We start from the raw sequence: 23098 nt of genomic DNA, 5'->3' as shown, positions 1-23098 counted from the left end.
TTACCATTATCTCATTAAGAAAAGTATCTGGTAGTCACACAAAATTATAAATCAAATCAATCAGTATCAGGTATGTAGTTGGCAGTGCATTACCATAAATGCAATACGTATTAATCAGAGAAAACAATTTCAAATCATAAAAAATAAAATATGAAAAAGTTAAAAAAGGCTTACTTTGGCCGGAAACAGGTCCTGATACTGGTATAGTATTTGGGGACGTATCCAAGGACACAGAAGTTGGAGCCTGGTAAATTCCATTCACTGGGTGAGCTGTATTCTGCAAATAAATAACAATTGCACTCATTTGTTCTCTCATACCCCATTAATTATATTGCAGTGTAAGGATATGAAGGAAGAGTAGGGAATCAAGATGTGGTGTATATATAAACACTAATGCCCATTTGCATTAACATTGCACTAACTCGTGAGTAAAAAGATCCGTGGGTCAGGGCAGTAGCGGCTTCTGCCTATTTGCACATTCACAGGTGCACACCTAAATAAATCTGTAACGCAAATCATTATTATTATACTTATTTATTGAACTCTTATCTCTTTCGAAACATCAAGTGTTCCCATGCCACTCCACGTAGACAGAGCAACGATCGGGGCTTGAACAAAATGGTAGTTTTGCTCCCTATGACGCTGCTGTAGCAGTCGCGTAGAGGATGCTGATTGGGTCTTTTGGCTTGAGCGCCATGTGAGGGGAGGTTGCATCATTTAGGTAAGCCGGGAACGCAGCAAAAGGTGTGCGAGAAAATGTAGTGTTGCAAACCCATTTCATTGGAGATCTTGTGATGGAGTTGAGGCAACCCATATATCATCACAAATTGAGGGATTTTTTCCCCGAAAAGGGAAATTTCGATGGTATATTGTCCCTCCCATTCTGTCCCGAGCATAACAGTGGAAGAAAAGGAGGAGAGGGGTGGAGGGCAACTGAAACCGAAACGGGTGTTTTAAGCATGCCTTTGCTTAGTGCATCTTGGCTAAAATAAACTGTCTCTGTGGCATAGTAGCCGAATTATCAACCCGCGGGGAGGGAGCGTGCATCAAATAGTCAGCTGTCTTGCATTGTGCGGCTGTTACTGCGTTAAAAAATGGTTTTACGCTGTCAAAAGGTCGTTCCTGTTTCAGTGCAAAGTGTTTGATTTCATGACGAATAGGGAAACTGTACATAGTGAAAGCAGAGCCTTAATATTTAACGTTATTGAATTTTTGGAGGGAAGTTAGGTACAAAGCCTGTAGCAACTGCAGTAATACATGATACAGCGGAAGAGAAGGAAAATTCTGAAGTATGATTACGAAGCAAGGCAGTGTGAACTTAGTACTGTTATTTGCTTTAACATTTATTATTCTCTTGATTTTGCTTGATTTGCTTGGTTGGTCAGTCTGTCATTAGAAATAAACAACAGCTAGATAGATTACAACTGATTTCCTCCATGTGGTAGTTGGATCGGCTTCTTTCGGATTCTTACGCCAATGTTATTATTCTCCTTGTTCATTAATATCAGCAGAGCGGGGGAGAAAGTTTTTACGAAATAATTGTGCAAATCGACAATAGTATTGATATTGTAGATCAGTATTTCTATGTTTTGAGTAATTTTGTCAGGTTATCAAATGCTGAATTACATACTGCACAACCACATCGCTCTTCTCGTGATTGGCTGCATAATTTCCGAAATATTTGAAATTTGTAAAAAAACTCTGTGTTAAAAAAATCATGAAATAGAACTCTGTCATAGACTCATTTTCAGTGAAAGGTGATCAAAACTTGTATTGCCAATATATTAAGCATCATTATGTATGCAAAAACGAGTGTGAGTATTTCACAGGAGTGGTATAACACTTCTGGACGCGAGACTGGAGTGCACTCCATGAGCCACCACTGGGTCAGGGTAACGGTCATCTTCAATTGCACCAACATGAAAGGTGCCATGAACATAGCGAGTCACGAAACTCTGGATTAACCCTAGGAGTGTAGCTAGCCTCAAAGCAAGTGCCTAAACGTCATACAGATGGAAGTGCGTGATTGGTTACCTCTTTTGAGAAGGCATGGTTGGTGTGGTTTTACACGTGGTGTGGTAGGAAAGAAGCAAATGATCATGGAAGTAACAGAACATAGGTATCCTAAACAGTGACAAGCAATGGGCACGAGCAAAAATGGGGGAAAACATATTTAACGTGAATAAATGTTGTGTGTTAGTGCAGTTTGCAATCGTAGTAAGTAGTGTTACAGTTATATTTGAAGTAGATTTCAATATACATACACACATGTATCTCCACGTAGCATTTGTGATTGCTTTATAGCTAATGTTTACATTGCTACGGGTTTCAAGATGTATGTTTGTGTATTGCACATGCAATTTTACACTCTCTTTACTGCAGAATGTGCACAGTAAACATCTCCCAAAGTGTATATATAGTAACATACTACATATTTCTCGCCTTTTATATACATAGTTTGAGTCTATTACTTCCTTTTTAATATTTATTTAGTTTTGAAATTCTGAAGTGACACATTACCGGTTGCAAATGGCAGCCATTACTGCACTGTGCGAGGGATTACTCAGCGTTTACTCGCTGATCTCCGAGAGTAAAGTTGACTCACCTTTTACTCCCAATTTACCTGTCGTTTCCGTTGGTGCAACAAATAATCAGCCGATTCGTGGGTTAACTCCGATTTTACTCTTACTCGCGAGTAAATCGACATTGGTGCAAATGGGCATCACAGTTGAATTTCTAAATTATAGTAATACAACTCATTATGACCTGACAAATACACCAATCACCAAGAAAAGGTTCTAGTTTATTTTCTTTCTTTATTCCTTTGTACAGAGCATTCCCTGACATTCGCTACGAAACTCTGCGGCAAGCAGCCCGGCATCAGCGCTTGTCTTTCCAGGTGAACGGGTTCGCAACAGTCGCACGCTACAGTCTGTTTTCTTTTTGCTCTCCCTGCCTTCGCTCTCTTTCACTTTCTGTTGACGTTGCAGACTGACGCCAGTATAATCCTCCCTTGAAAGTTGTGTTGTGTCGTGTCCGTGTGTTGAAGATTGTGGCTTAATATGGCACCACAAAAGTTTACATTACAACAAAGGATTTATCTTGTCGAGTGTTACTTCGGAAAGAGGAATTGTGGAGAAGTGCGACGACATTATGCAACGAAATTTCCTGGTGTTCCCATTCCACATAGGACCACTATATTAAACCTCGTAAAAAAGTTCAGAGTAATAGGGTCAGTTCTGAATAAAAGTGGAAAGAAAAACCCACGTGTACTTACTGAGGAAAAACTCGATGAGATAGGACAAAGGTTAGAACGGTCTCCTCGGAAATCTATCCGCCGCCTCTCACAAGAAACGGGTGTTTCAAAAACCACAGCATTTAGAGCCGCTAAAATTCTTAAATATAAAAATAAAAAATAAAGTATACAAAGACAGTCCACACACCATCCGCGAGTTAAAAGAGAGTATTGTACGAGAAATCGGGAGAATTACAGTAGATGAACTTGCACGTGTAAATGCCAATTTCTTTCGGAGATGCCAGGAATGTGTTCCATCAGAGGGACATCATTTTCAACACCTTCTGTAGTCAAGGTTAGTACACAATATGAAAACTGTAATTTTAATAGCCGACTCTAGCAAATGTTGCGGACCCCGTTCACCGGGAAATACAAACACTGACGCCGGGCCGCTTCCCGCCGAGTCTCATAGCGAATGTCAGGGAATGCTCTGTAGTTAAACATAGATTAAATGCCCATTTTATGGTTAGTGCATATTTTGCCTTTCTTGTACATTTTACTTACTTCCACAAGTAAGTATGGCTTTGGTTTTATGTGCATTATAATGGAAAAGTAATTTCCGACCATGCATACAGGAAGCAGCTAATTCAATTCAATGCTACATGAAATAACACTAGTTTATATTAGTCCCAGTGAACTTACTATTTTCAAGTATTGTCCATTTCGGGAGTCAGACATTTTGGTGTCACATACTTGGGCGCCAGGACATTTTGGTGGAAGAAACATATAACTTTGTGTACAGAAACAAATTAATGTTCTTTGGAATTGATTGCTCTTTATTAAGTTCCTTACATACAAGCAATGCTACATGGAAAATTATGGCGACACCTCGTAAGTAGCGAATGATGTTTGTCCTATCATATGCAGCCAGAAGTGTATCAAATCGAACACAACAGTTTTTGTACTTCTCTCTGGGCCAATTTTGCCAGTACACTTTACCATTTCTGGTTTTAAGTATGAAAATCCAATATGAATCAGTTTCTTCCAATCATCAGAGCTATTCACTAACGAAGCCATTTTCTAAGTGAAGAAGTAACTCAGATTCAGAATTTATAGTCACTGAAAAGTGAAAGTGAATGCCAGAGGTTAGAGGTAAAAGGGTAAGAAGAAGAAAAAGAACAAAAAGTAAAAGGGTGCATAAAGAGAAAGGCACTGAATGTTAAACATCAAAATGCCCAGACACCAAAATTAACTAGCACCAAAAAGTCCTAGACCTGTCCATTTCCTGTGAAGCAGAGATAACTTTATCACAATATATGAACATTTTAAGGGCGATGGGGTATAGTTTTCTTCATGAAGTGCAAAGTTCCAAACGAGAGGGAGATAGATCTTTGTGACCTAGTGGTTCAAATTACATATGGATGCTTGTACAAGGTCAACGTGCCGGAAAAGTGGTCAGGGTGGGAGTGGGGACATTGGTCTTGCCCAATACAGACACATTGCGCACTCATAGCAGCCATAGCTTGATCAGGGGCGAAGAGAAATGGAAGTGTTGAAGCAGCACGTTTGGCGTTGTCTGCTTTATGACTTTAAGGTGGACTTGTCTGGAGCAGAATCAAGTCGCCGAATATGTCGAGCCTTTGGGGATAATGCTGTGTATGAACGCACCAATAGGAATTGGTTCCAGAAGTTCAGGTTGGGAGATCTGTCACTCTGTGATGAACACAGCAGTGACCGACCACAAGTCCTGGATGATGAGGCCCTGAAGGCAGCCATACAGGAGGACAGCAGCCTAAGGTGTGGTGAGCTTGCCAACCACTTCCAGGTTTCCGATAAAACAGCCAGACTGCACCTGCATCACGTAGGAAAGACGTTCAAGTTGAGCAAGAGGGTACCTCATACACTGTCAGAAGGCAAGAAGCAACAACGAGTGACAGCCTGTTTCTCGTTGCTTTCTTGGCACAGCAACACACCCATATTCGGTCGAGTGCTCACCAGTTACGAAAAGTGGGTCCTATATGACACTCCCAAGTGTGCCCGACATTGGTTGTCAACACGGGACTTTGTGCCTCACGCCACAAGACCACCTTCACACCCATGCAAGATCATGCTCTGTATGGTGGACTAGTCGCCAAGTGGTGCACTATGAGCTGCTACCAATGAGCCAAACCATCACTGGGGACCTCTACTCGCAGCAGTTGCAACGTGCGCAACAGGCTCTGAAGCATAAGGGGCCAGCATTGGTTAACCGCAAGTGTGTCTGCTTCTTCATGACAATGCCAAGCTGCATGTGGTGCAGATGGCCAAGGATACCATACAGTGACTTGGCTGGGAGATACTGTGCCATCCACTGTACTTCCCAGACCTTGAGCCAGCAGATTATCACCTTTTCCATTCCCTGGACAACCACCTTCGTGGGAAATCCTTCACAAATGAGGCAGACTTGTGGCAAGCACTCACGGACTTCTTTTCGTCCAAGACCCCAAGATTTATCGCCAGGGCACTGCACAGCTGGAGGCATGTTGACAAAAGGTGCTGGATGCCGATGGGGATTACTTTGAGGACAAACAGTATGTGACATTCTTTGCATACCTTTATGTTTCTCATGATCAAAAACGGCAAGAACTTTATTGGTTACCTTGTAGAAGAGTTACTCTTTTAAGTACTCTAGGAACTTGTTACTTAATAAATTGCACAAAGCATATGAACAAGACAAAAGTTTGAAGAATACCGACTGTTAGAAAAAATACCATAACATTGCTATATTACTGAAAACTTAGATGAAGAGGAGAAATTTTCATTGATGGGAGTTGAAACATATAAGCCTTACTTAACTTAATAATCAAATTCAATATTCACTTACAACTGCAACATGAGGAAAACTCCATAACCTAAAACTCACAGATGCGTTATGCAAAACTGTACCTCATCCCCTTAACAGATATTAGAATAACGTTTATTATGGAAAATTTAGAAAAATATCCAGTAATCAACCGCAATGTTATTACTGTAAATTTCCAAGTGTGTAACTGACAAAGGATATTCGAATAACAACTTCATGTTCACTTCCTTCCTTCATTAAAGCATCATTTTAGATGATTACTTTAATCATTTATGGTGCCTACTTGGCCTCCCTAATTCAGAGGTTATCCAGATATCGGATAATTTTCTACTCGTATTTCAAATAATATCTGGATATACAGATTATTGTAATTATCCAAAATGTCCCGAAATCTGAATCTGTGTATTATCCGGACAGTTTTATTGTATATCCATTTTACAAAAAATTATTTTAGTTGTCATATTATCCAGATGTCCATACTATACAGATATTCACATTATCTGTTGCATCCGAAATGGGTATGGGATCATTTGAAATCTGGATACGTATCGGTTATCCAAATTTTGTGGCCATTCCTAGTACCTACAGACACAAGCTACATTACAACCACGTCTCTCAATAGCAACTTATACTTTCCTCGTGGTTCTGAAGAATATTTTAAATACTCCTTTATATTTTGACAAGGGAAAGCCACCTGCTAGAATGTTCCAGAACAACTTTCTAATAGTCTGGAGCAGAGTAATGTTTGTGTGTGTATATATATATATATCATCCTGTTTTGTACCTTGTTACATTTGTACTTGGTGCAGAGTCTGAAGAAGACCTTGCTAGAAGGTTGAAACGTTACGTTTATGTTTTATAATAAAATAAATTTCTGCTTTGGTCAGCATATTCAGTTTTTCATATCATGGAAACAAGGCTTAATGGTATTATAATCCTTTATATTATGATAAATTACTGTTGTGGTCAAGACATGTCTGACTTTTTAATTTTTAACTTGCATATCACAGGTCTACCTTCTTTTTCTGCATTTCAGGTGATAAGACACTCCAACAATACCAGTCTTGTAGAAGGAAAAATATATAAACAGAGTGCTTACAATGAAAGCAGATACAGATATTGGTACACTGTATAACCTACTTAATACGTAACAACATATTTTTGCTGAAGTAAGAAAACTCTGAATTAGCTGTTATAAAAAAAAAAAGAGTATAAAACTGAACAGAAAAAAATAACTTTCCCCATTTTTTTTTTCTCTATTGAGAGTATTGAATATTAAAACAGGAACATAAATTAAGAGTACTTGAAAATAAAATCCTTAGAAAAATATTTGGACCCAAAAGGTATTAGGTGAAGGTTACATAATTTAAAACGGCATAATTTGTATTTGTGTCCAGATATTATTAGAATAATTAAATCAAGACAACATAGATGGGCAGGCCATGTGGTACGAATGGGAGAGGAAAGAAGTTGGGAAACCTGATGGTAAGAGACCTGTTGGAAGGCAAAGACAAAGATGGAGGGATAATGTTGAAATCGACCTAAAATAAATCGGTAAGGATGGAAAAGATTGGATTGATCTTGCCCAGGATAGGGATAGATGGAAGGCTTGTGTTGCTGCAGCCATAAACATAAACCTTCAGGTTTAAGAAGGCTAGAGAGTTAGTTATTGAGAGTATTGTTCATTATGACACTACGTTAGCTTAACTGGAGGGTGGATTCAGCTTAGCTTTCTAAATGCTGTGAGAAAAATAACTAATCTTGTTGAGTAGTTGAAGTTCATTAAAATATTTTCACCAAATTCTTCTAACATGTTTCACAACAGATGCAATCCCTTTTTACTGTAAAAACTAAATATGTGTTACGGATTCTTAGAACTTTTAACAACTGTTATTTTTTAAAAGAGATTTACCTACGTTTCGGAGGCTGAATGTGCCCCCGTCTTCAGGGTAGCATGTAGTCTGTTAGGTCACATAAATGGTTGCCTAGGAGGATTATTCTTGGTGGCCTAGGCTCCACCACATCTGTCGGTCACAAGGACCTCTATATACAAAATAATTGCCCGTTAGGTTTCCACCTTGATCTCCGGGGACTGGACCGCCCCGGATTGCATGAAGCCTTGATCGTGACCTTGACGTGGTCATCTGACAAGTGGAGCCTGGGCCACTCATAATCTTACCTGGCAATTATTTTGTATATAGAGGTCCTTGTGACTGACAGACACGGTGGAGCCTAGGCCACCAAGAATAATCCTCCTAGGCAACCATTTATGTGACCTAACAGACTACACGCTACCCTGAAGACAGAGGCAGATTCAGCCTCCGAAACGTAGGTAAATCTCTTTTAAAAAATAACAGTGGTTAAAAGTCCAAAAAACTAGAATGAATAAATCACCACTGATTAGCTACAAAGAAGGATTCTCAGAACTTTCTAAAAAAAAAGTTTCTGTTATATCTCTTTGGGGATTCATTAGTGTAAAGAGAGAACTTTCATATTTCTATTTAATACAAAGTTGCCCATCGCAGTTGAATAATTAGTGGTCCTGCGTTTATGCATGGTGGGAGCTACAAAATTTTAGTGGTGAGTCAGCAATGTAAACCAAATTAGAGAGCTCCTAGAAAGGAAATATTCGGCTCCCATCTGGAAGATACGACTGTTTGATGACCATGGATCACCCAACAAAATCCTACTATGAAGGCCTTGGTTCTCGAAGGGCTCTTGTGGAACAGAGTATTTTTTTTAGTAATAATAAATAATTAATAATAAAAATATGTTGGAAGAAAAGAAGGTTAACTCTTGCCTTTTGTGCCTGTGGTCGTGTACCCAATGAGAGTTTCCAAATTTTTTGTTGATCCAGCATCGTGAGGATAATTGGGAACTTACTTGAAAGTAACAGTAGTGGACTCTGGTGTTGAAAGGGCTCTGATGCATGGCACACACAGCTTGCAACAAATGGCAAAACTAAATGATAAAGAGCTCTAAATCTGGTCCTTCTAACCTAACAATTCCTAGTAAGTCTTAAAGCTTCCCTGGTGACGAATGATGAAAAGATTCTCTCGGGCTATCAACCAGGTGAGTTGTGGAAAATATTCTAAGCATTTGATAGCTGATATCATCTCATCTTCAGGGTAGAAGTGACTTTAGTAGATGAAGTGATAGTGATGTTACAGGGTGGCCATCCTAGGACCATGAAAAAATTCAAGTATAATTCTCGGTTTTAAAGGCAAAATTTCCAAAAATTCAATGGTTCAAGAAGATTTTTCTCTATTTCATCCTTTTCCATTACAGCCTCTCACTCCCCCCCCCCAATACAGTATATTAACAATATAAAGGGTACTTGTGATTCCAATGTATCCAAAAATTTTGATTCAATTCAATTAGACGGTATACTCTATGTGATCAGAAGTATCCGGACACCCACCTGAAAATAAGGTAAAAGTTTTGGCAACCCTCCATCAGGAACTGGCAGTCAATATAGTGTTGGCCCACCCTTAGCCTTGATGACAGCGTTCACTCTCACAGGCATACTTTCAATCAGGTGCCGGAAGGTTACCTGAGGAATGGCAGCCGATTCCTGGCAGAGCGCCAAAATGAGAAGAGGTATTGATGTGGATCGGTGTGGTCTAGCATGAAGTCTGCATTCCAAAACATCCCAGAGATGATCTATGGGTTTCAAATCAGGACTCTGCGCAGGCCAGTCCATTAGTGGGACGTTGTTGTCATCAAATCACTCCCCCACAAGCCCTGCAGTATGGATGGGTGGTCGGTCGTGTTGAAAGACACAATGGTCATCCTCGAACTGGTCTTCGACTGCAGGCAGCATGAAAGCTGTTAAAATGTCAGTGTAAGCTTGGGCCATGGTGGCATTGCCATGTAAACCAACAAGGGGGGGCCAAGCCCCCTCCAGGAGAAACATGACCACACTGTAACCCCGCCACCTCCAAATTTCACTGTCTGCACTATACAGGCTGGTAGATGTCGTTCACCAGGCATTCGCCACACCCACACCCTACCATCGGATCGCCACATTGTGTACCGTGATTCATCACTCCACACAACGGTTTTCCACTGTTCTATGGTCCAGTTTCGATGCTCCTTGCACCACACGAGGTGGCGTTTGGCATTTGTCTGCATGATGTTTGACTTATGGGCAGCTGCTGGGTCATGGAAACCTTGCGTCAAACAGTAATGGTGCTTGGAGTAGATCCTGATGCAGTTTGCAATTCCTGTGTGATGGTGGCGATGTATGATTGACGATAATGCTGTACGACCCTCTTCAACACTCGATGGTCTCTGGAGGTTAACACTGGAGGTTAACATGGGAGGTTGGCCTGCACGCTTTTGGGTTGTACACATCCATTCACTATAACATCGGAAACAATGGACAGAGGGATGTTTAGGAGGGTGAAAATCTCCCACACATACTTGCTACACAAGTGGGACCCTCTTCAACACTCGATGGTCTCTGGAGGTTAACATGGGAGGGTAACATGGGAGGTTGGCCTGCACGCTTTTGGGTTGTACACATCCATTCACTATAACATCGGAAACAATGGACAGAGGGATGTTTAGGAGGGTGAAAATCTCCCACACATACTTGCTACACAAGTGGGACCCAACCAACTGACCACGTTGAAAGTCTGCGAGTTCCTCACACCATCCCATACTGCTGTCTCACACTGTCTGCAGACTACTGAGTTCACTGACTATGTGTTCCACGCGGTAGATGGCAGTACTGTGTCGCCTTCTATGATAAACACACATTTCGCGGTGTGTCCGGATACTCTTGATCACATAGAGTATATATAATTAATTAATTTAAGGTGTGGAGTTTACAGTTGCCACCTGACAGACTCTGACTCGAAATGCATCTACAAACACAGGTCACAAATATTACAGGAGATATTAATTTATGAAAATGCCAATTGTATGAGAATTTCAAACTCAAATTTACCTAATCAAATTCAAGATATCTTATCTTGCAATAATCTTCCGTCTGCCAGATAGATTATTGTGCTGCAAAGGACACTAACAAAGCAAACAGAGTGAAAGAATTTTGATTCATTTTTCACGTAGCTTTCTTTTCTTTCCCTTCCTTGATAAAAACAAAAACTAAACTCTCAAAAATTTATCTCAGGGCATTTATAAATAAAGTAAACTCAATGTGATTTGGATTAATAAAAGTTGCAATTTTTCACGTCTAGGGAGAAAAATTTATGTAGAATTCACGCATAATTCCCGGTGAGTAGCCTGATAAGTAATGTAATTAAAATAGCAAATACCAAGGCTTTTTATCTGTTCAATTTTTCAGTTATCAACATCATGATCTTCAACATGAACATCATTAGATTATCATACTGACAACAAAATGTGCCTTACCTTATAAAGGCAAAGGCAGCCCTGTACACATGCACATGTGCCATGAAGGCATACGGCGTGATATGGAGGTAGAGCTCCACATCTTCATTTCGGCCATAGTTGGGATGTTGTGATCAGCATCATTCCTGGCCACCTTTATCCCCCAGGATGGCTGAGTACCTTGGCTAATGCTATATTTATTATATTTTGCAATGATGGTAATGTTTACATTCACTGTTAAAGCGTATAGTTTAACGTTCAAGAGTAATGCTCACCTTTGCTATCTGAAGGAGCACTATGGAGTGTTTGATGGACTCTAACATATCCTGCAAAGAAACAAGTACCGTTAAAATAGGTTTACCACATGTTACAATGGAAATGAAAGAAATGTCTGTTTTGGTTATTTTAAGTTGCTTCTGATACCCTGTCCTATCTATCTCTGGCATGGGTGGAGTTTGAGCTTTTGCTTTGGGGTCCAGACTCTGGGAGAAGCATATGATGTACCTGAGGGTTGTTGAATATCCCCTAGCTTATAACGGGTCTGGAGACATTTCCCCCGGAAATTACAAAGCAACAACTTAAAAACACTGACTTCTAGGCATTTTAGATTTGAAAATGTTAAATTTCCTCGCTTAAGTAAACAAATATCAATTAGTATATTGGTTGTCAGTTTTAAAAGAAGCAAAACAGTACGATTATTGCATTTTGCACTTCATTACATTTTTATTGATACAATACTCGTATTATTTTAAAAAAGTTACGGTACAATAGTAAGCTTCAGAAATTTTAGAAAAATTAAATTGAAAAGTTCTTTTGATGCCTCATCAGTAACTGTTGACTCAACACAAAGTCAATTTACATTTTTTTCTTCAAACTGTACACATCAATGAAATCGTCTACGTCCCGCTATTGCGGCGCAATTACCGCATATGATATCATGCCAAACGTCAAGATTTGCGGTATGGCTTCATAACAAAACTGAACTTAATCAGGTGTTATTTTTTTTAAGTTGGGGGGGTGGGGTGGCAGGCCACCTCTGGCAACTCCAGAACTCCACCTATGATTGGAGCAGGCGAACGAAAACAAGTCTCTGATGCAAGATGGCTCCACCAATGAACATGTGAGACGAAACGGGATTGTGTGGAGGAGGAAAGCGACTGCAATTACCAGCCTTCACAGCAGCGTGTGCGCCCTTCAGGGCTGAAAAAAACAGTTGTTTTTTTTTAAAAAAATGTTTTTTTTTGGGTTTTGTCGAGCTTTTATAAATAAAATGTGAGTACATGTAATATAATTCACATTTGTAATTGCCGCTTAACCTACCCACTGCACTTTGCCACCCGGCACACCAACTAGCAGAACACATCAAACTGCTAAACCATAGTAATGTTTATTTTTTATCCTTTATTCTCTGGTTATCTCTGTGCCTCTGTGGATAGCAAGTTTGTATGTTTCAATTGATATTAGCAGATGTTGCAATAATGGATAGATTACGATATAAGATACATGATTGATTGATTCGGTGTTATAAGTCCACTTTATGCACGGTAAGGCTAATCGCGACTGGAACTACAGTTTAAAGTGGTATCCAAACCACTATGTGCCTCCACCGGGTATCGAACTAGGACCCATTGATTGCAAGGTGACGACGCTACCACTGCGCAGTCGGGGAGGCCTTGATATAAGATAAATTACGACTTTTGTCAGAAGCATCAAGAGATCAATTGCAGGTGTGTACTATTATCTTCAGTCACAAGCATAATAAAATAGCGATAGCATAGATAGTATACATAGTATTCTCCGATTGTAGATTTTTTTTTTCAAGAAATATGCTGTTATGTAGAACGTAATGGTTGTGTTATTGTAATAATGTAGTAATCATGCAATTCTATGCTATTTGGTATACAAACTGCAGTAACGAATGTATTCAATATTGAGCAAACATAAATACGTTGCTGTTCAACATATTAGGTAAATCAAAAACTAAAGGCAATTTTGTGTTTTCGCAGGAATAAACGAAGACTGGGTGTGTGTGACGTCACCACGTGTTTACTTGGAGTGACGTGGAAGTAGGAGTATCCATCACTGCCCCATTCAGTCGAGTGTCGCGGAGCAAAAAGGTCACACGTATGGACGCACCACTCCACGAATGCACCATCGAGGAACAGCACGTCGCTATGAAGCCGATCCAGTATCTTGGAATGAATTGTGACAGGAGACGAAACATGGGTTCACCACTACAAACCAGAGGGTAAGCGGCAAAGCCTGGAATGGAAACATCTGTTGTACCCTGTACGCAAGAAATTCAAACAACAGCCATCCTGTAGGAAATTGATGATAACGCTGTTTTGGAATGTGATGGAACCGATCTTGGCAGAGTTCCACCCACATCGTGAAACTGTGAATAGTGCAAGTTATTGTGTGGTCCTGCAAGACAAACTGAAACCTGCAATTCGTCACAAGCGACGAGGACTGCTGTCTAAGGGGGTGCTCGTACTCCACGATAATGCCAGGCCTCATACAGCAAAGGCAACAGTAAACACTGTGCACAGGCTTGACTTTGAGTTGCTTCCCCATCCTCCATACAGCCTTGATCTGGCGCCATCAGATTACCACATCTTCTGCCCTTTGAAGGAAGCGCTGTGTGGTCGTCGGTTCAGGTCAGATGACGAGGTCCAGCAGGCGGTGCAGACGTGGCTTCGTGAGCAACCAAAAACCTTCTTCGCGGAGGGGATACAGAAGCTGATTGCACGATACCAAAATTGCATTGCTGTGCAGGGGGCATATGAGGAATAGTAATATGTGTAGTTCTTCTTCTTGTGTAGAAATAAAGATGTTATGTGAAAATTGCCTTTACTTTTTGATTTACCTAATACATATCGGAATCTTTTGTCTAAAGTAGCTGTAGAATCTACAACTTAATATAGGCCTATGTAATTTCTTAATAAAGATTAAACGTTTGTATTGGTGTACTGAGCTCTGATATTTCGTTCTACTTCATTTCAATATTAGAAGTGTTGTGCATTTTAGATACCAAAATTAATCTCGAGTTATAATGACAGTCGCAATCGCATTCTAAGAATCTAAAATGCAACTTCATTAATACACACCTCTATGACGTTCCTTCATTTCAGAAATCATTGAAATACCAAATTTAATGAAAAAACCCACTGGTTGGCGAAACCTAGCAGCCTTGCTCATAGCTGGGACAGGGTATACCTCCCCAAGTCAATTACAAAGCTAGGATGAACAAGGAAATACACAGTGGAATAAAAATATACCCATGCCTTATCCAGATTTTAAACCTAGAACTTCTGCAGTTGTGGGAATTAAAATGGGTGTATACGTACACAAGCAGATAAATAAGGTATGTAGAAACTCTGAAGTTAAATTTCTAGAACATAAAATTGAACATGGAACTCAAATTAAGGTACGTGTGATCTTCTGTACCTTTGCGAGAAAGCAGACACTTTTGTCCTACATGTGAAGAATTTTCTGGTTACAAGTATTTTTATGTTGTTTTCTGCTCACAGAAACGCTGAAGATGGTATGTGAATTATTTCTCCATGTCGAGAGGTTCTGACATCTAATGTTGCCCCCAACTCAGAAGTTATTTTGATCAATTGATAAGGATGAATGTTGATCAAAATTAATATGAAAATTAATCTAATCAAAACATTACTGAGATGGCTCCTTAGTTATGATGAATGTTAATTAATCACAAAATTAACATTATTAACTACCCGCTTTGAACATAATAAAGTGTAATATTGCTACTAATTTTGCTCTTATGATTAATTATTGAAACAAACGGGATGGGATCTCTTGATTAAACTAAGCACACATCAAGTAGTTATCCTTGTTGTGATATTCATTTTGAACAGTTCTTACAGAGTGACTCCAGAAAGTTATGATTATCTAATAAAAATAATAACAATAATAAAGAGTATCCTTACATTCTGAGGACAGACAGTGCTTGAAGACTTGTTTGCCACCGAAAGTACACTGCCCTCCAGAAATTAAGCAACAACAAGAAAATGTGAGGTAAAAGAGAAAACAGTTGGAGAAAAGAGAAGAGTGGTGGGCACGCTGAAAGAAAGCAACGAATGCGTTAAGGAAAACAGGCGAGTCATAAAGTGCGATCATCCTGCCCTTGCACGGATTTCTGGCGAACCAGATATTGGAGTCGAAGACGCGCATGCACGGAAGAGGTGTGTGTCTCTATCTGGAGAGTGCAGAGAGGTCAGCACTATAAGGATGAGGTCCTTGCACGTTATGTGGAACCCTTCGCACGAGTCCACCCTTCGCACGAGAACGAGGTCCGGGCTTCATTCTGCAGGACGATAATGCCCGTCCCCATAGGGCAGGACTAGTCGATCGGTTCTTGGACGAACACCATATTCAACGTATGGTGTGGCCATCCCGTTCCCCGGACCTTAACCCCATTGAACACATGTGGGATGCTCTGGGGAGACGTCTCGCTGGCCTTGTGCCCCCTCCACAAACACAAGACCTTCAATTGTCTCTCTCCCAACAATGGACCCTCATACCTAATGAGTTGGTGGACAACCTTATTGGCAGCATGCGCCGGCGTTGTGAGGCGTGCATTGCTGTGCACGGTGATCATATCCCTTATTAGTGTCAGACAACAGTCACTTTCCGTCTCCAACGTTTACCACCTGTGATGCTCCATGCGTACATTTCATTTATTTTGCCCACGAGTGTACCTTGTTTTGTGTTTCTTCTGTTCTGTAACGCGTGGGACACTTGTTTCTTTTGTTACAAATAAAATATGTACACCCTCCGGCCTTGTGTTTGATTCTATTGGATGATCACCATTTGTTGCTTAATTTATGGAGAGCAGTGTATGATAACGTTCAAACCAGGCTTGTTAAAGGTTCAGGAATTTTAAATAAATTCAATTCCGGTCCATGGGAGAAAATCAGCAAGCGGAAATGGACCCTGGACCCTGCCACTGGCGTATGCAGAAAAGGGCGAGGCTGATGGGGCCACAGCCCCATTCTAAATTTTGAAAAAAAATTAACATTTTCAAATAAAACCAGTGACGCCAGGGATCCTAGATTCGAATCCCGATCTAGGCATGGGTGTTTTGATGTCCCTTCATCAATTTTATCATATCATCACTCACCATCAATTACGCGATTAGCATAAGTGGCAGAAAAGCGAAATAAACCGAATCAATCAATACGAGTGTGTGAAGAAGGCGTGATGTCACTCTCATGCCTACCCTCAATCACGTATGTTGCGTGGATACGAGCCGTGATCACACCTCACTCATATTCACGTTCCTTTTCGTGACAACGTAAACACCTCTTTTGGAGATATCGAGCGGATATCCTGCGAGGTATGCAAAATGCGACACACAAAATTCCTGCAACGCACGCACTTCCAAGTTCTAAGGTATGCAGTAAAGCGTGAATCACACGGAACTGGATATCCAGTAGGAATGCTCTAGTTGACGCTGGACTGGCTACCCATTTGCTAGTTTTCGCCTCACACGGTACTTGTTTCACCGTACTTGTCGATAGTCTTTCGTTCCCATAATGGCGGCCGTGCGAGATGTAAACAACGTATCACTTCACAATTTTAAAATACGATAACTATCCAACCGAGAGGAATATCGCTTCGTATTAAATGGTTTTAGGTGGAGGTGAATGGCGCTGATAAAATACATACTTTACATCGTTTACTATACACGTATGGAGGAATATTTTAGCTTTTTCAATTGTAAACACCGTGCACTCACCATAGACGGCACACGACATGCCTTTCGTGCTGTATGCACTCGGAAACCACAGACAAAAAACGCTTCTTTGTAAACTCACAGATTACCTTCACATGGCCAAACTTTGCTGATTGGCTGTTCCACAGAATCTAGTCGAAGAAAGTTACTAGCAATTAAAACATGTTCTATTCCTCAAAACCAGTCAAGCAGTCAGCCAGGCGCCCATGATTTCTACCTAGAAAGTCAGTTCAGCACCAACTAGGGCATTCCTACTAGAAATCCAGTTCCGTGTGATGGGGGCTTAACTTAAAATGCCGCCAACTCTACCCGTAAACATGTCATTACTCTTCTCCTGCAGCCCCCCCCCCTCTCCTTCGTTGACGTAGTGTGAGTACGAGCGATGAACACGTTCACCAGTCGCCTGGTTCCTTGCATCGATATCCCGACCCCTTCAACTCCAGGAAAACAAACGACTGGGCCTAGAAGTTTGTCACGGAGTTTTAGATTTCACGCCGTCCACTGATTGCAATTTAGTTCACTTGCATAGTTTTCTTCCGCCCTGTGTTATCGCAACAATGCAACCAACGAAATAGTTGAGTAAACAAATACAAAATATTCAATAGCCTACCAAATGATATAAAGGAGAAAATATGAAAAGGTTAAAAGAACAAATTGAAGAACAATTATTACAGAAGGAATATTGGTACTACTTTACTATAGGGGTGCAACCTATAAAATAATTAAATCAAGACGACTTAGGTGGGCAGGCTATGTAAACGAATGGGAGAGGAAAGAAGAGATTACAGGATTCTTGTTGGGAAATCTCATGGTAAGAGACCTGTTGGAAGGCCACGACGAAGATGAAAGGATAACGTTGAGATGGACCAAAAAGAAATCAGTAAGGATGGAAAAGATTGAATTGATCTTGCCCAGGATAGGGACAGATGGAAGGCTTGTGTTGCTGCAGCCATAAACTTTCGCGTTTAAGAAGGCTAGAGTTAGTTAGTTAGGCTATTCTGACTGCCTAGTGCTTGATAATACCGACTTGTGATCAACATATCTGGTTAGATTCCCCTCTCCACAAGTGGGCCTCACAAGGGCGTACGCCAACCTTTTTTGATGTACGAACCGTACACCAGCTCAAATTTCAATGTTGTTCCAGCGCCATCGCTTGCAACAGACCAACAATAACATTTCAGATTTAAATTGCACGTTATATGATAATTAGGAACAAAACCATGTTGTTATACATGGAAACAAGTTTTGAAACTCTTTCAGTTTATTCTGGATCCCACTTTAAAATATAGGTCCAGTCCCAATTAGCCTTACTGTGCATAAAGTGGACTTAAAACACCCAATCAATTAATCTTAGTTTATACCCTTTGCTAAAGAGTAACCGGCCTCCCCGATGGCATAGTGGTAACGTCTTCACCTTGAAAACAAGGGGTCCCAGGTTCTATACTTGGTGAAGGCACAGTGCACAGTGGTTCGGATCCCACTATAACTGTAGGTCCAGTCCCAATTAGCCCGTGTACAAAGTGGACTTAAAACAACAACTCAACCAATTTAACTGAAGAGCACCCTTGCAAGGTATGTTGCCATTTCATCTTTATCGTTATGTGGGTTGTCTATAAGTAAGGGGTGTAACTCGTATAAACATTACCACGTTTTGATGATTCCAAAACACTAAATCTCTCCCGAGTGTACAAAAAACAGATAAGTAACATTCAGCATAAGTTGCATAAATGCAATATTTATATATTTTACTAGCTAATTACCCGGCGTTGCCCGGGTATTTATTTATCCCAATGTTGTATTAGACCAGAAAACAATAAATTCTAACTATAGTGTGAAATGTAACTAATTTTAAATGTGATCGTGAATGTCAACAATTAGATTTGCGACTCCGAAAACTATGGATTCGACACTAATCTAGGTCACTTGTGGCATTTTATTTTTCACCCCCCATGCCGGTACGTGATGAAGTTGAACCGCATTGGGAGTATCACGAAAACTATGGATTCCATTCGCAACACAGCCTGAATGTTAGACAACCCGAGAAACACTATTGTTGTGTGGATTGCATAGAGTCACGGATGTCTGTTTGTGCGGAATTTAATATCGGTGGTTCTCGATTATTTTTACGTCACCCCTTCCCACCCACACCTAGGAGTGCCAGGGGTGTCTTATCGTCCAGTATTTATTTCCAGATTGTAAGTGATACGTGTACCAAGTTTGGTTGAAATTGCTCCAGGCGTTCGAGAGTTATGCCGGAACAAACAAATATACACACCCATATACATCCATTTTTATATATATACAGATTATGTGACGCCTTTTATCCACCTGTACATGTCATGCGAAACGAGGTAATGATGAAAAGAGAATAAAAGAACAAACTTACCCGGGACTCAAACCGAGGATCGTTGGCTTTCAAAGAGCGTTAACCTACAAAAAGGTATCACTACTTCCTAGCGAAACTATCTGGGGATATGCACGCATTTGTTCATGTTACTTCGGATTCCTTACATTAATCCTGACGATATAAATTATGAACTGATGGCATATATAGGAAAGAACATCCATTAACATCGAACGAGATTGCGAGCGGATAAGGTGACGGACTCGCATTTGGGATATCGCTAGTTCAAAACTCGCGACTGGCTATATTGACTTATTTCTCCCTCGTTTGGGAGTGTTGGGATGGTACCTTTAACAGACTTTCCATCGTCCCTTTGATTCCACCCGTCCTTGCACTTACACGTAGTGACTAACCCAATGGAACAAATCTAGGGTGTTTGGAAAAAGTCACAAACTGCGATTTTCTGTTGTTTTCATTTATATGAAATATTATATTTTTATGTTGGAAATGTGTAAAGATTCTAAACAGTGATGACGCAACGTCTGTAATGTTTACTATTAAAATAATAAACATAACAGCCTGCTGTAAAATTGCATTCTTTGACATAAGTGATTTTCCCCGAACACCCTTAAACAAGCGACGTCAACTATTTCACCCATCGCAAAACGACGACTAATGTCACGTCTGGGAATCGAGCCGATATGCGCTACACTAACCACCACACCATAAATAAAGATTATGATTATATTGTAGTAATAGTAGTAGAGTATCAGCAATATTTTCGTTGGCCCATGTTCGTAAACGTTAAACAAATTGAACATATTTGTCATTGTTTTTAATATTGCGAATGTAGTATCACATGTGTATGGGCAGTGTAAAAAATATTTTTTTATGTTCTTACTGTTATAAACCTGATATAAAGGTGAACGGTAAAGTTCCCCGTGCATATAGCACCGTGCCGTGAAAGAATACTTAGGGGATGTGGGGGTAGGGCGCCACACATTCTCGATCTCGACCATTTTGTAGGTGGTGTGATCAGCAGCACGCTCCGGCCGCCTGTACCCCAGGTGGCGTGTCCAGGATTTACGAAAGGGAGGGGTTATGTACACTTTTTCTCGTATTTCGCCATCTTTTCCTATCTTTGATGTTCTCTTTTAGGAGTACTGAGCCAAATGGGGAAGTTATGACCCCCACCAACCCCCTTGGGCACGCCACACTGCCTGGTACCCATTGATTTGAGGCTGGATGGGCCTTTATGCGAGGACAAGGCAGGAAAAATTTCGACTCACCCCGGGAATCGAACCTGGGTCTCCCGCGTGGCAGCCAGACGCCTTACCGACTACACAACCGTAGCTGTACTTGCTATTAAAAGAATAAATATAAATGCCTACTGTAATATTGCATTTTCCGAACACCACACAAATAAGCGATGTCAATTATTTGAACGACCGCAAGACAACTATTAACAAATATCAATGTCACATGTGGGATTCGAACCAAGAACCACGGAGGTCGATACGATACGCTGACACACACTATTAAAATCTAACAATAATGCCTTGCTACTTACGAGAACCACACCACCGCATCGCACAATCGCCTGAGTACGTTGCGTAGTTCTACGTCACTATCGCCACCCCGTGGAGCACAACAAGGGAAGATTTACGCCTAGCGATGCAGAGAGCATTCCTGCAGTCGAAGGTAGCCAGCCAGCCCCCTGACGGTCCTACCGCAGTGTAGCTGCACGTGGCTCGCGACCAGTGTTGCCACAATCTGAGAGCACGATTTCCCTCTCCAAGAGGAAAAAAATCCCCTTTTGGATTATTTCTTCCCTTCACCTACACAAACAAAATAAGCCGCGGTGGCTCAGTCGGTAACGCGTCTGACTACCATGCTAAAGGTCCTGGGTCCGATCTTGGCCGGTCCAACGTCGAATGACACAGGTACCTGGGAGATAAAGGCGGTCAGGGGCGTGATGCTGATCACATCACCCCCACTCACGACCGGATGAAGAAAGAGTGGGGCTTGGGTTGGATTGAGTTGTTATTTTAAGTCTACTCTGTGCACAGTAAGGCTAATCGGGACTGGACCTACAGTTTAAAGTGGTATCCGAACCACTATGTGCCTCCACAGGGTATCGAACCCGGGACCCCTTGATTACAAGGCAACGACCCTACCACTGCGCCATCGGGGAGAAAGTGTGGGGCGTTACCCCCACACCCCCTATACGCCTTCTTGGCGTGGTGCTAAGCACAGGGGAGCACTTTACCTTTTAATTATTATTATTTTGTTACACGTACACGTTACGCACACACGATTGCGCTGACACACCCACACAAACTACTATTTTAGCCTTACAATAATGGTAATACCTTCGGAGAATCACAACCCCGCACAGCACAATCGCTAAACAATTATTATTATTAGTAGCAGCAGCAACACTGGTGGAAATATTTCCGTTGGTCCATGTTCGTATTAATAAAAAATGTTACACAAATGTTTCGCATACATGTCAGCTTCATCGCTTCTGGTCAGGAATCCATTATATCAGGGGACCCCAAACTTTTTCGTTTCACGGCGCCCATAGGGTTTAAGAGTTTTCCGCGGTGCCCAAGTCAGGATGTAGGCTTATCTAACACTTGCAGTGCTCAGTTAGTGTGATTAGGTTGCTTGCCTTAAGTTAAAAAATAAACACATATTTCAAATTCAGAAACATTTTACACGTAAAAAGTACTAAATAAGCACATATTTGGAAGGATCATATCATTTGAGTGAAAATATTGGAACATTTCGCGGCCAGGCACGGCGCACACTTTGGGGGAACCCCTGCATTAAATCGTCAATCCTAATCGTTACAATTATCCGAAGATACAGAAAAGCGACATGCACATATATAAATAGATATAGGCGTATATTGAAAGAAGTAGAAATAAAAAGAAACACACAAAAAAGTAGGCGTATAGGGGCTGTGGAGTTGGGGCTCCACACTTTCTTGATCACGGCCGCCGAAGATGGTGGTCAGCACCACGGGTGGGCGCCGAAGTCGCTTGACCAGCTGGAAAAAATCCCCGTTCTCCCCCGCCAGGGATTGAACACGGGTCTCTTGCATGATAGTCAGACGTCCTAACGACTGAGTTACCACGGCACATGTAAAAAAAATGTGGACATGAAACTAGAACTTAACTGCAATAATGTAGAGTAAGATGTCTTAAAATTTCCCTGAATTTGTTATATTTTAAATCGAATTGCCCTTTAGGGGAATTTCCCTCCATGTGGCAACACTGCTCGGGACTCCAGCCACAGCGGCCGCCCTGCGCGCAACCGTCTCTTCTAGGACACTCTTTCCCCGAGTCAATACTTCCCATTTAATTTTTATCAAAAATAGACTCGAAACTTTTAATATTCGGCCGTATCAATATACGCGATCGATACTGTATAACCGAGGTCGGGAACGTCCGTTCGAGCCCTCGCAATAATGAACAAAAAGATTGCGACGGAAATTCAAACTCAATCTCCCTAAGAGTGATACGATTTCACGCACTGTTTTTTTGCACACGT

General features: G+C 41.0%; 1 protein-coding gene across 4 annotated transcripts in view; it reads right to left on the bottom strand.

The window, feature by feature from the left end:
* Positions 1-23098, bottom strand: part of LOC145981899 (oxysterol-binding protein-related protein 9) — a 340511-nt gene that overhangs the window by 210508 nt on the left and 106905 nt on the right. For all 4 annotated transcript variants that reach the window (XM_083115391.1, XM_083115393.1, XM_083115392.1 and 1 more), the window contains 2 exons: positions 11711-11761; positions 175-277 (listed from right to left, as the gene is read on the bottom strand). In XM_083115391.1, coding sequence (XP_082971517.1) covers positions 175-277; positions 11711-11761 — 154 coding nt within the window. The remainder of the gene's footprint in view (positions 1-174; positions 278-11710; positions 11762-23098) is intronic.

The sequence above is a fragment of the Lepisma saccharinum genome, chromosome 30, assembly GCF_977018435.1.
Source record: "Lepisma saccharinum chromosome 30, izLepSacc3.1, whole genome shotgun sequence".
Classification (NCBI taxonomy): Eukaryota; Metazoa; Arthropoda; class Insecta; order Zygentoma; family Lepismatidae; genus Lepisma; species Lepisma saccharinum.
Note: the sequence above shows the minus strand (reverse complement) of the source record. Positions and strands in the feature narration are given on the sequence as shown.